General features: G+C 41.8%; 1 protein-coding gene across 1 annotated transcript in view; it reads left to right on the forward strand.

Annotated features, from left to right (window-relative positions):
• The window catches only part of GLIPR2 (GLI pathogenesis related 2), a 28,434-nt gene extending 14,550 nt beyond the window's left edge, over positions 1 to 13,884 (forward strand). The window contains exons 3-5 of the mRNA XM_005432020.4: positions 3,416 to 3,519; positions 11,193 to 11,270; positions 12,317 to 13,884. Of these exons, the coding sequence (XP_005432077.2) occupies positions 3,416 to 3,519; positions 11,193 to 11,270; positions 12,317 to 12,477 (343 nt within the window). The 3' untranslated portion in view covers positions 12,478 to 13,884. The remainder of the gene's footprint in view (positions 1 to 3,415; positions 3,520 to 11,192; positions 11,271 to 12,316) is intronic.
• The last annotated feature ends 226 nt before the right edge of the window (positions 13,885 to 14,110 follow it).

The raw sequence follows: 14,110 nt of genomic DNA on the forward strand, positions 1-14,110 counted from the left end.
GACATTTGTGACACTTTTATCTGTTAGGTTTGACTGTGCATACTGAAAAAAAAATATTTGTCTTTTGATGTGCTGATATTCAGTGAAGACTTACTGGGTGAGAAGTGAGGGACTTGACTCTTTCAGTTTCCCTACCCAGCTCTTTTGTCCCTTCTTTCTCCATCGTATAGCACTGGCTGGTCACATGGACACTTCTGTGGTCACAACTATATAAAACTTTCTTGCATCCTTTTCCAGACATGGGCTGCATCTGTCTGCACTGGTATGTCTCCACTGCAGAGGGTAGTTGCCTAAAACGTGCTTCATCATCACCTCTGTCACATGAACTGCCATCTGCAGGAGAATATCCACTGCTGCTGAAATAGTGAGAATCTAACTCTTTCATGGTAGGGAGTGATGTCTGGTCTAAGATCAATGGAATCAGAAGGAAGTAATTTCAGATCAAATTGCCTATTTCCCTGCCCCCAAAAGCAAAATCAGTATATGTTGTTCTCTAGTCTGTCAGGAAGGACAGATCTTACCTCTTCTCCAGTGCTGTAGACTGCACAACTTCTTGTCAGTCTAATGCACAGTAGATACATCTTTTTGCTGTCTGACTTAAGTCTTCCTTACAGAAATCTGAGTCCAATTCCACTTGTCCTTTTTGCTGTAGATACAACAACCAGATTATTTCCTTTCCTTTTACAGCAATCTTTTCAAAGTAGATTTGAAAATCTTCATTTTTTTCAGGCTGATTCTCACAGTACAAAGGAGATACCTGGAGGAGTAAATGGTGATTAAACTATTCAGAAAATAGATGTCTTTCCATAATAGCTAAATAGTGGCCCGTTTGATCCCTGCAGACATGAGATCTCATCTCCCATTAGGCTTTCTTCCATAACCTCTTCATGCTAGCTGGCTGGGAGCCAGAGAGACTGCAGCCTCTCCAGAAACCGACTTACTGTCCCATCCCAGCGTGGTGCAGCACTGTCACAGAGATGCACCAGCTCCTGCACTCCTAGACCACAGATGTCTGCCAGGTGTTGTGCTGTACAACGCGCCATGAATGTGATATATGGACATGCCCTCTGGCGCAAACAGATCTCATTCTGTCTTGATTTTTTCACATTTTTTTTTCTTGAGTCATCATGATAACTGGATGTAGTGTTTCTAAGAGATGGAATGCCAATGACTCATCCACATACCTTTGTAATCTGCTGGGGTTTTCCTTCTGTTCTTCAAAGGGTTGGTTTGTTTCTCTTTTACATGATGCCTCACAACAAGGAAGAGATGCCATTGACTTGTCAATAACACTTGTGTCTCCAAAGTGCTATAGCTGGTTTGAACAAGTCAACTTGTATGAATAGTTCAGATTATTCTGCAAATATGCATTGCTCCACATTTATCTTTAAGTGTGCTGTTGCCTCTGCTGGGTATTTTTAGATCCCTCTGGAATTCCTCACAGTCCTCTCTGGTCTCAGCTGACTTTCCCCATCATGATGAATAACAATAGGAAACCTTTGGTTGTGGTCTGTAACTGAACTTGTAAGAATTAAGACAAATGTTCAGAGACTGGTGAAACTGGTTGATAGCAAGAACCAGAAATGGTTTGATCTGAATAAAATATATGCAATATAAGAAATCTCATATTTGCCAAGACAAATTTTGTATAATCTTAAATTCAGAGAACTTCACCCTTACAACACTACCTTCAGGTGTATCTGATATCTTCGTTGGTATATATTTAGCATACCTCTGGGTACTTCCCTGTGCTTCTCTATCTGTGTTGAAAATGGTCTGTTTCCTAGTATTTTCAGTTCCAATAATTGTGACAAGTTAGATGAACTGATTATTGGATCCCTGCTTTAGCATGAGTCACCCTCAGCAGGTGTCTTTATCTCTGACTGTAATGAAGCATAGGGTGATGATCTCAGATGCAAATCCCATGCTTTCAACTGCCTGAGCTAGAGTGAATTAATCACCCTTTGTCCCAAGTCCTTGGCAACTTTGTCCATGTGTGGTGTGTACTTTGTTCTAGTCTTACCTCTTGCTTGGGATGTAGGAATGCTTGAAGAGAAAAATTACAAGACTGTAGTGATATATGGCATGAAGGAACATCTAGAGAACCTCTAGTCCAGGGTCTAGCAGACTAACAAGTTTTCATGTATTCTAAACTAATGGAGGCAGCTAAATACTTTGTTTTGGTGGGAGGATTAGGACAGAAGGAAATGAGAACCTAATGACTAAAATACTAACTTGGGCCAAAATGTTCAGCTGGACAATTTCCTAACTCTGGCAGATGCCAGTAATTAACGATTAGGGAAGATGTAGCAGGACAAAACAAATATGGTGGTCCTTCCACCATTATCTTCTGGAAATTACAGATTTCTCCTGGAAATTACAGTTTTCCTAAGTAGTAGGTTGTATCATCTTTGTTGTTGGGTTTTGGGGTTTTTTTAATAAGCCCTAAAGGTTACACACACACACACATTGTAAATTTGTCTAGCTCTTTTTCAAACTCACATGTGCTTTGGTGTCTGCACCATCCTTCAGTGATGACTTCTGCACCACAGTGTGGAAAAGTGCTTTGTCTTACTTGACTTTTAAATCTATGACCTGATGATTCTATGTGTTGCCTCCTATTCCTTGTGCCATGAGAAATAACAAATGGTCTTTCCAATTTCATTGTCTTGGTACTGAAGCCTTTCCAATATTGAATAAAGAGAATAGTTGTTTTACACATGATGTTCTTCTTAACCCTATTGTCATAAGATAATAAAATACAGCCCACACTCTCACACATGTCAGCTTCCATAGAAACAGGGCTGCTTATCCCTGTGTTGGTGCACACAGTTGTTGCCTCAGATTCTCTGTGTGGTCCTATCCTCTTCTGTACTGTTGCTTGGCACATTGCTCTTGTTTTGCATTTGGCTTGTTTTCATTTCTAAATGTAGGGGTTTTTACACTTGCTTTCAACCCCCACTTCAGTCTTTCTTCCATCTCACTGAGAATATTTAAGTTACTCCCATGAGGGACCTAGAAATGTCAGGAGGTGACACCTGTAGCAATTGCTGCAGGTACTTCCCTTTCCACCAGCAGCTGCAGCTAAGTGTGGCCAGTGGATTTCCAGGTGCTAGGCAGGACATGGTGGTGGAAAATATGCCCTTTGATTTCTTCTAAGCCCTTCTCAGCAGTAACACAGATGCTCATGGAAGACAGGGAAAATAGCCTCCAGGCCTTCCGTTAGCCTAAATCCTAAATCTTTGTAAGCTTAAAGCATCCCTGGCTTAAGGGCGTTGCACCTGAGTAACTTGACTTAAACCATCATCTCACAGCAAAATTCCTTGCTTGCATCTCCTCCTCTTCCTCCTGCTCCTCCTTCTCTCTGCTCGTGGTGGCTGTGGTCCATGGCTCAATGTGTGGATTCCTTTGCTAGGTATGCAGAAGAACTGGCTACCACGAGGGTCCTTAAACACAGCTCCGAATCTGCTAATGGAAAATATGGAGAAAACCTAGCATGGGCATCCTATGACCAAACAGGTAAGCGTTCTTCTCTTGCTGTCTCACAGACACTGGATAAATCGCTTGCCTTGTGTACTTTGGGCTCAGAGCATCTGGTTGCAAGAGTACTCCTCCAAAAATGCATCTGCCACAGCCCAGCCCAGGCTCCCAGGGTACAGGATGATGGTTTGCAGTCACCTACATGTACTGAGAGCAAGAAGCACGTGTAGGCACAGAGGGGCTAAGGGACTGTGGTAGTGTCCTGTGTCCCTTTGGAGGTGGGACTTGGCAGCTAGGCTGCTTCATATGTCCCTGCTGTGGAGCTGTCTTGAATGTTACTTGTACATCCACGGAAGGAGAGAAGGAAGCCGTCAACCCCCCCGAACTTCGCCTTTATTCTTAGTTTGTCCAGCTGAAGAGAAGGCTGACCACAGGCCAGCTATGGTGAGGAAAGTGGAAAAATGGCCATTGCATGCTACACAGCAGTTCAGTGGTGGGGGCAAAACCAGGAGGTGGACACCAATGTGGCAGAGGCTAATTAATGTGTTAGCCATCTAGCCACTTCCGCACTGTCAGCAAACAGTCTCTGAGCCCTTTTCATGCCTTCATTTTTGAAGACAAAAATACTCCATATATTTTCTGATCGTAAATGTAACACGTAATTGGCAGCCTTTGGTTTGGGTGCTGGAGGAGCTGAATTTTGGCCGGGCTGACAGCCTGCAGGGAGTCCTCAACTGGAGCCATGTTCAGCAGGTTCTTCCCTCCTGCCTTCTGCAGTGGGCAGGGCTCATGCCTTAGCCTGCTGAGACAGCAGGTGGGATGTATTAAAAGTGACCACTTGCTTTCTTTATTCCCATCTACCCCTGGAATTTCCAGCACAGCCTCAGGGAGACAGAAGCTCATTTCTACAGGCTGGAGGCCCTGTTGGAAGGACCTGGAAATTTTAGTAAGTGAGTTTTAGACCCAGGGATGCTGCTCGGTTCCTCTGCAAGTGCTAACTCTATTTCTCAGTAGGTACTTTTTCATGCTGAAAAAGAAACCCAGGGTGGAAAAATACAATTTGATCTACTCATATTTGGCATTCTGTCCATTGCAAGAGTCTGAGGCAAGGGTTCAGAGCAGCATGGGAAAACCCAGATGTATGGCAAAGTTTGCATAGCAGCTATGACTCACTGAGCTTACTTCTTCCTTCTTGTTTGTGTTAATGGCCTGTGCTCCTTTCCCTGTAAAGTCACAGAGTTCCCACTTAGGGAGCTGGAAACAAAACACATGAATTTTTCCCTAAATTATATAATGCCTGTCTCTTTCTGGATCCCATTTGTTTTCTTCAGTGCATGGTTTCCATACATAACTTTCCAGTTTTAAGCAATTCTTTTGTTATTTTTTTATCCACAGGACTGAATGTCTTGCTGAGAAAATTAAGCTACATCCTCTTCTGTTCTGTAAAACACTTCTACATTTCCTATGTAGCAGGATCATTCAAAGTACCGGAATGAGAAAACTAGTTCTTCAAAGAAAGTTATTCTCTGGTCTGGGTTTAGTCTTCATCTCTGTGGAGCTGGTTCATTCTTCCTCTTCTTCTCATATAGCTCCCTTTGGATAGTTAATTTGTACCCTGCTCAATGAGGCTGAAATTTGTATTAAGGCATCCATTCAAGGGCTTAACAAAGGCAGGCAGTATCTTCTGGTTTCTTTCGCAGATAAAGCAAAACTCAATAAACCTCTAGCATACTCTGTATTCTCTCTAAAAGTGATGCTGTTGTTTATTTTGGCTCTTACTGAGTTCTGTAATAATGCCAGAAGGTGATTTCTTGTTTCAGAGAAGATTTAAGCTTTCACCTATAAAAGCCTTCTAGTTTGACTCCTCTCCTTGTACAAGAATACCTTGAATTGTATTCAGGATTTTGGAGTTACATAGCCTAAAGCTGTTGCTGGAAATACATTTATTCCTGTAATCCAAGAAAGAGTTGACAGCTGTTTCCTCCTTGCAGTCCTGTAGGAACTGCTCCATGGCAGCCTCCTCTTTGTGTTCAAATAAGTGAGCTGTCATCTGCCACTAATGAAGAGACCGCAGCCTGTCTTGGCAGCTGTGGTATGTCAGGTTCTCAGGATGTCTCATCTGATTTCTCATGTGTCGAGAGGCTGAAGGCAAGCACTGGATGACTAAATTCTGGTTGGGATGGATGGTGTGGTCGTGAAGAATGTGCTGTGTTGCCTGTGAAAACACTGCAGTTTATGAACTCTAGAGAGTTTGTAAGAGAAAATCACTGTATGTTATCACCCAAATCTGTTACGGGATGAACATGGGTCTGCCTACAAATGGGGTCTAGTGGCCAGAGCAGCACAGACACCCTCTGCCCCAGCCCCGGAGGAGCATATTCTGACTGAGAGCCTGCCTTGATGCATCTCTTGCTGTCGTAACACCAGGCTTACACAGTACTGTTAAATAAAGTAAAATAAAATAAGGACCTATATGAGGAATGCTGGAAGCAGAGGAAAAGTACTGAGACCTGTTCATGCGCAGTGGCCCCTTATTATCTCTCTGTCCTTCAGAGTGGTATCAGCAGAACTTTACACCAGGACTTTTAGTCCTCTGTATGGACTGACCTCACATTGTCAATCCTCTGGCCATATGAGGCGGCTTGAGGCACAGTCAATATGGCCACGTAACTAGCTCATATGTTAGGTAAATAAAATAAAACCACTATGCTGATTCTAGACCTAGTCTTGGGCAGAACTACACTTGGACACTAATTCAAGGACTGTTGCACCAAGTTTTTATGCACTGCAGATGTCTCCAGAGAGTCACGGCACTGATGAAACTCATTAGACCAAGATTCAGCCGGTTCTGAAACGAACATCCAGTAAGCCTAACCGAGCAGGTCATCAATCAGCTATGGCTAGGAGAAGGGTGGAGTCAAACTATGCTTCCGTGGAGAAAGTGTCTCAACTATGAATGTGGTTTACAGCAGTGCAAACGGGAAGGATATTTCAAAAAAAACCCCAGCACTATACTAATTGGTTCTGCAAGTGGAACAACAGAAGAGAAGCTGCAGCGCTGACTGTGGGACAGACCTTCATGCTTTTTGATAGAAGTAAAGTTCCGACATTTCTGCTGTTATTGGGAATGAGAGGTGGGAGTGAGATGTCTTTTCCATGTTCTTTTCTTCTGATTGAAAAGCATTTTGAACAGCAACCAGCCCCTGTTCTGGGGGAGCTTTGCAGGGACTGGGAGCTGCTTTCAATGAAACATCGAAATGCAAGGGACAAGGACACTAAATATAACTGCATCACTTATTCCATAATAATCTGAAATGGAAATACTGTGGTCAGTCCTGTGAACCAGAAAGCCTGAGGATGCAAATTCCTGCTAAAGCAGGTAGGCTCCATGCTCTGCTGACTCCTCTGCTGTTCTCTCTCTGGAAGCCCAGGGGTCACTGGGCTCAAAACAGTTTTTCCTTAGTCCCCTGTATATAAGCTGTCACTTTTGGCACTGGTTTGGCTCGTGTCCCACGACTGTATTGTTTTAAGCTCCCCAAGGGGCAAAGAATCAGAAGAGAAGTATTTCAGAGGAGAGTGTTTAATCGCTAGGTACCTGTCTGTCTTCTCACGTGGTAATAACTTCCACGTAGGACCCCCCCCCCCCCCACCTCCTGTGAGGTGCATATGACAGATATAATTCATTCCCTTCACTTACAGGACACTTCTTTAACATGATTTCAAGTAAGAGTCTGTCAAATGTTGCCTAGTCCTTTGGTCACCTTCTCTTTTGCCGGGAACAAGTTAGTCTTTAATTTCTCACATCCTGTGATGCAATGACTCTTTTAATACAAGAAGGATGACAGCAATGCCATATAATAATAACAACCTGATCCTGTGCAAGAAAAATGGAACATAGCTATCAGCTTCTAGGCTTCCACTGCCTGGCTGCAATAAGTTGCAAGCTTTCATCTACAAAGTCTGGGAATTAACACATCACAGATTGTGCTGCCCAACTATACTCATTGTCTTTCATGTACACGATTGAGGTATTCTTACCTGATGCTATTGATGTCTCCCTTGAATTAAAGAGTTACCAAATTTTCACGATTGTATTCTTTAAATTTTAAAAAAATAATTATGAAGAGATACTGTGTTTGTCAAAACTTCCATGTGTCCTGCAATATTTCCATTATGGAGATTTAAAGTTCTTGTCACATGGAGCATAGGTACACTTCTTAGAGCTACAGTAAGCAGTGGGGATGACTTTCTCTTGAGCTGCTCTTTATACTACATCACACTGATATGTTAACAGAGGGAATGAAGCGCTGGTAGCAGTGGGAATGCAGTCCTACATCTGTAAAAACACTACTTACATAGTTTAGTAACTTAAGCACTTATACACATAAAATACATGTTCTTCGTAAGGCCTGATATGTCTGCAGTTACATTCTGTACTTCTGTTCCACTCAGCTTACCACAAAACACATCTAAACTCTTTATAGTTTTGAAGTCTAGGAGGGGACAGGATGATCTGCTTGTTTTGCTTGGGGTTTTTTTACTATGTATGTTTTCTTTTCCTCTTGTATTGCGTGAAGATTGGTCTTTGCACTTTTCTCAGTCTTCATTTTTGCTTTAGTGTGAGTAACAAATGAACAGATATTTATGTTACAGACTTCAGCCATAAAACAGGTCTACATGTGTCACAGCACAAGCAAAACTAGCAGGCTGCAACAAGGCTTTACCATGGGTCAGATTCTACTGTCCCTGCTGTTTCTCCATCCTCCAGAGGCCAGACCACCCTATTTCACGTCTCTGCTACATCTAGGGTCTCCCTTCTCCAGACCCCCTCCCACATCTAAACTCCCTCCTCCTATGCTCCTCAGAGCTATTTAACCACTTTGCAGGAACCAGCTACAGCTGCACATTGTCCATGTCAATCAACCCACTGCCTACGTAGCAAGGCCACAGCTGTGTATCATCAATGTTCATCAACTCACTGCCTTCATTCCTCTACATACATGGTTTGTTGTTTGGCTTAGGGACAGTAGGGAAAGAAGGAACCTATTTTTATTCTGGAAACATTTACTCTGGGAAGCAAGAGAGGTTTTGCTGCCTTTTTATGTAGAAAATGTGAATTGATTCTGCTAAGAGAGCACTATTCGTAACAAGCAGCACGGCATAGGTAAGTTCATACTACTTTCAGTTCACAAACCTCTCAAGAGATGGCTCTGACAGCCAGGCTAACAACGCCATCCTTTTAGCAGACTGCACTCATAAGAAGGTGAAGTTTAAAAATGTTAACACCATTAAACAGTGCAAGTTTAAGACTTTTTGCTGCAAAATAGCAAAACATGAGTCATTGCTGTTCTGCAGCCAACAGTTCACCAGGGACCAGCATTCTTCATGACGGTAGGCCTAAGAGTGTTGGCAGCTTGCTATGAAATCAACCGGCCTTGCGTTATACCTCCTGGAATGCTAAGCAGAAATTTCATTATTGATGTAGCTCAAGGAAAAACCTGCCTCCTTCCCCCCTGCCTGTGTTTGACACAAGAATTTCCTAACAACCAGTAATGGAAAAGAAGTAACATTTGACTTTTGGGTGCACAGGATCTGCAAGTTCTGGTTTGAGCTCCTGCCCTCTGAGTGCCTGTTCCATGGGACCCGCTGCAGATTAGCAGAATCTGCTCCTTTCTATCAGGTTCTGTAATTGCTCAACAGAAAATGAGGAAGAATTATTTCTTTGGCAAATATCAACCTTAAAGACCCACAGCCATGTAGTGCTACATCACTGGCCATAGTCACAGTCCTTATACAGCCGTGGTCAGTGAAAGCCTTTGATGAGACAGTGCTGGATGCAAGGACTTCCACACAGCAGCTGCTCCTAGGCATGTGTATTTGAGGTATCTGTAGTACCCTGAGTTAAGAGTGCCTCAAAGTGGACATTCACAGTGACTGTAGTGCTTAGTAAGAACCCCTAAAAATGAATGCACTTAGAAATTTGGAGTATTAAATGCTGATGAGAAGAACACAGAAAACTAGAGGATGTCAGAAGGGTCATTTTTCTTTGGTTTGCCTGGAGCTGTAAGAGGATATATTCATACACCTGCATCCACAGGTGGGAGGCCTCCCTGGAGAAAAGACCCCTGTGCCCTTTTGCTCAGAAAATCTGGCAAGGCTCACTTCAGTCTTTTCAAACATGTTCCAAGAGGGAGGATCTCGTGAAAGCTGTTTGTAGAAGCCTAATGACAGGAGCACTCATCCAAGATGAAGGAGATGTGCCTTCATTATATTCCAGGCTGAAAGAAAGTTACAGAAGGTTCTGGGCAGAACAAAATGTAAACTCAATGTCTTAAATTGCCAGATGGTTTGTTTGAGGACATTTATTTGAGGGCTAAAGGGGTATCTGCCCCATCTCAATTCAAATGCTGTGCCACACATCTCTCTTGTCTGAAGATTTTCCTAACTTCAGCCTTGTTAAGATCTAACAGTAGAGAACTGGTGGATGGTCCTGTTTCCTGATCTGTTGGTGGTAGTATAGTAGTCTTCACCAGCTCTGACCTAATAGGTGAGCACCTTACTGCAGAGATCTTCCTTGAACAGGATGAATTCGACATGGTTCTACAGGTGTTTTGTGGGTTGCCTGCCCAGGCTTTGAGCCAGGCTGTGCCAGCCACATGGTCATGGCACTCCAGTGGATAAACTGATGGACAGTGCTTGTGTCAAGCAGAACTCAAGTCACTGATGGCACTGATGGCATGAGATGCTTAACAAAAAGTATTGAACAAATTAGTAACTTAGTAAATTAGGAAAAGTGGCTGGAAAGCTGCCTGGGGGAAAAGGACCCAGGGGTGCTGGTGGACAGCTGGCTGAACACGAGCCAGCAGTGTGCCCAGGTGGCCAAGAAGACCAACAGCATCCTGGCTTGTATCTGAAACAGTGTGGCCAGCAGGACAAGGGCAGTGATTGTCCTCCTGTACTGGGCACTGGTGAGGCCCCACCTCAAATCCCATGTTCAGTTCTGGGCCCCTCACTGCAGGAGGGACATTGAGGTGCTGGAGCGTGCCCAGAGAAGGGCAGCGAAGCTGGTGAAGGGTCTGGAGCACAAGTCTTCTGAGGAGCAGCTGGGGGAACTGGGGTCGCTTAGTTTGGAGGAGACTCAGGGGAGACCGTATTGCTCTCTACAGCTGCCTGAAAGGAGGGTGTAGGCAGGTGGGGGTTCAGTCTCTTCTCCCAGTAACAAGCGACAGGACAAGAGGAAATGGCCTCCAGTTGTGCAGAGGAGGTTTAGATTGGAAATTAGGAAAAAATTATTCACTGAAAGGGTTGTCAGTCATTGGAAGAGGCTGCCCAGGAAAGTGGTTGAGTCACCATCCCTGGAGGTATTTAAAAAGACATGTAGATGCGGTGCTTAGGGACATGGCTTAGTGGTGGACTTGGCAGTGCTAGGCTAATGGTTGGACTCAATGATCTTAAAGGTCTCTTCCAACCTTTCCTTCTATGAGTCCGTAATAACTGAGTAGCAACAGCTATTGAAAAACAATAAAGTTGGTAAGATACATGTACTACCATGTTACCTACATTTCAAAACCTCTTTAAATTATAGAGACTTTCTAAGTATTTCTAGAAGTCCTTGCCAGCTATTAACAGAGGTTCTTGCTGGCTGGGCTGTAAGGGAGCTACACTTCTGTGTTTATGTCATGATTCCACAGCAGATTTCTTTTTTTTTTCAGGGAAGGATGTGGCTGACAGATGGTACAGTGAAATAAAAAATTACAGCTTTCAAAACCCAGGGTTTTCTTCTGGGACAGGTAAGTTCAGACCAGGCACTGTCTTTTCAAAAATGCAGCTTTTATTTTAAAAAATTGGCTAGCCAACTTGTTTGATATTTTTAAGAGATCTACCTATTTTTCTTAGGGGAAAAAAATTAGATTTTCCCCAAAGTTTTATGTTAGAAACTGACAGAAGGGTAAAAGGCAACTGAGAAATGAGGAAGTAAGCAAAAGTTGTGGGGTTCTTTAATACTGCATTTTTCCTCCAACTCCAAAGTTTTTAAAAGGCAACTTATTTTTAAGCAAATTAATTTGTAGAAAATATAAACTGGAATCATATAAGTATTTATTAAATGTATTATGCTGGTGTTTACATTGATGTGAATTTTACCAAATTATATCACTCCAATCACACAGATGACTTCAGATATAATTTGGAGATGAGGAACAGGCCAGTGACTGCATATTGACACGCTGGTGTTGGATGAACATAGAACATTTTTCCTTGAACGATGGTCAAGCAAGAGATATGCCTGAGCTTTTTTCAGATGAAGAAAATAATGTCTTTCTTTGATGGGATTTTTCTATGCATAGAGGGAACAACTGGCAGAGCAGAACAATGCAGAGTGGACTATTACAGCTAGGCAGAAGCCTCAAAAAATGTTATTGTGAACAGTTGCACGTGCAGACACATGGGGGAGCATGAGATGGCTAAAGCAAATGTCTAACAGTCACTGGCCGAACTGCTATTCATATTGCAGGGAGTAAGGACCGTGATGTGATGTCTTTGTCAAATTTTATCAGATACTCATCAAACTATCTCTTTCATGATTCTCCTACTAGGTATTCTCATTTTGCATATATGACATGGAAATGGGAATAATAGTGTAGACCCAGATCAGATAAGGCTTTTTCAAGATAAAATCCTTTATGTAGGGTCTTTTTCGTGTCCTTAGCTTGTTCTCCTGTTAAGAGAAAGGAACAGTATTGTATTGTTCTTTCTTTCCCCACCTCTCATGTGCTAAAGGGAATATTATAGATTTAGTACCTAAAATGAATGCAAATATTTCTTCCTCTTTCTTCAGGTCACTTCACAGCAATGGTTTGGAAGAATACAAAAAAGATGGGAGTTGGAAAAGCATCTGCTAGTGATGGCTCAACATTTGTGGTGGCTAGATATGATCCCGCTGGAAATGTAGTAAATCCAGGCTATTATGAAGAAAATGTCCTTCCTCCAAGAAAATAACTTTTTTTTTTTTTTTAAAGGTAGTCCTATGGCTTAATGACAAGTGAACCTGGATTTGGACTTAACAGTGTTTGAAATGAAACAAGATTCAATGAAATTTCCTGTTTGATACTGCTGTTCACTTCTCATTACAGAGGAAGCAATTACATGTTGCTTGAGTCAATCTGCACATTAGGTCCCTGTTGTTTCTGAGGGGGCTTCAGTTTATTTGAGGATGAAGTCTATGCAGCACTTCCGAAGGTTAAAATCTGTAACTTTTTTTTTAATAGTTTGCATGAACTCTGTGTCAGCATGTGAGTAAGCACATGTTGGATGTCTTTCTTTTTAAACAAGTACATTTATAGCTTTCTGTAAACTGAAGATACCAGCTTGTAAGTACATCATGTAGTCCCAGTTTTCCAGTATTTTCTAATAACTGTAACTACTTTGCTCTATCTATACCTCCTGCTACTCTGGAGCCTTCTCTCTGCACATGGAATATATGCAAAACTTCCCATATGAAAGGTACACATATAAAATGTAGTGGAATTCAGACCTACATGGTTTTATTAAAAGGATCTCACAGAACACTAAAACATGGCTGGCAAAATTCTATCTATAAAGCAAACCATAATGCATGCATGACCTGAAAGCTACTAAAATTGTTTAAATCCTAGCGTTACATTTCAGGTGCTAATACTTAAAATCTATTTGAGATGAGTGTATGTCAAGTTCAAACCCAATCTTACAGTTTACAGTATGTACATCGTCTTATAATCAAATGGTTTACTTCTGTTACAAGAAAGTAAAATACTACTTTTTCTCTTAGATATTTTCACACAAAAAAGTTACTTTGATAAAGCATGCTGGATTTTGTTTCTCAACTTATTTTTATTTCCTAAGGAATATCTTCAGGTGTCATGCTATACAGACAATAACACTCCCAAATCATCTCTTGTCTCCTTTAATAATGTCACAGTAAGAGGTATTCACATGGTCATAATTAAAAGACGTTTACTCTTTGTTCGTAACATTCAATAGTAAAAATACTTCACATGCTGGATTGATGCCTTGAAAAACTTCAGACTGAATTTCCTTAAAAGCAAGCAAGCAAAAATTCAAAAGACACTTTCTTCTCTTGTGAATTGGGCCATTTTGGCCAGGTTCATATGCTGTGCTTCCATTTGGGGTTTTCTTTTCTTTGTAAATGTTTCTTTTGACTTCTGCTGAGATTCAATATGCCAGAATTTGGTTCATGAAGAGTGCCATTACAGAAATACTTCTTTTTGTTTACACAGTTGTAATAAACTGCACTGTTATGGCTTGATTATATGTCACTGTGATGCTGTATGTTACAATCTTCTTGCTGTAACCAAGAATTTAACACATATAATCAACATCTGAAAATTAAATATTTTTGAATATGAATTACTCAAGTCTTTGCTGTTACTTGAGTCTTTGTGGAATAATCTCCAAATTTCATTTCCAGGACATTAATACAGGACATTATTACTTTTGCAACATGGAGCAAATAAAAGCAGCAAGTACTCTAATCCAGGAAAGAAAGAAGAGACCTTCTAAGAAAGGATAAATCGCACAGCAAGTCATGCATCATCCCTTTATGCAAAGACTGAGCTAGCACTTGAAGCTGAAG

Source organism: Falco cherrug, chromosome 3 (assembly GCF_023634085.1).
Source record: "Falco cherrug isolate bFalChe1 chromosome 3, bFalChe1.pri, whole genome shotgun sequence".
Classification (NCBI taxonomy): Eukaryota; Metazoa; Chordata; class Aves; order Falconiformes; family Falconidae; genus Falco; species Falco cherrug.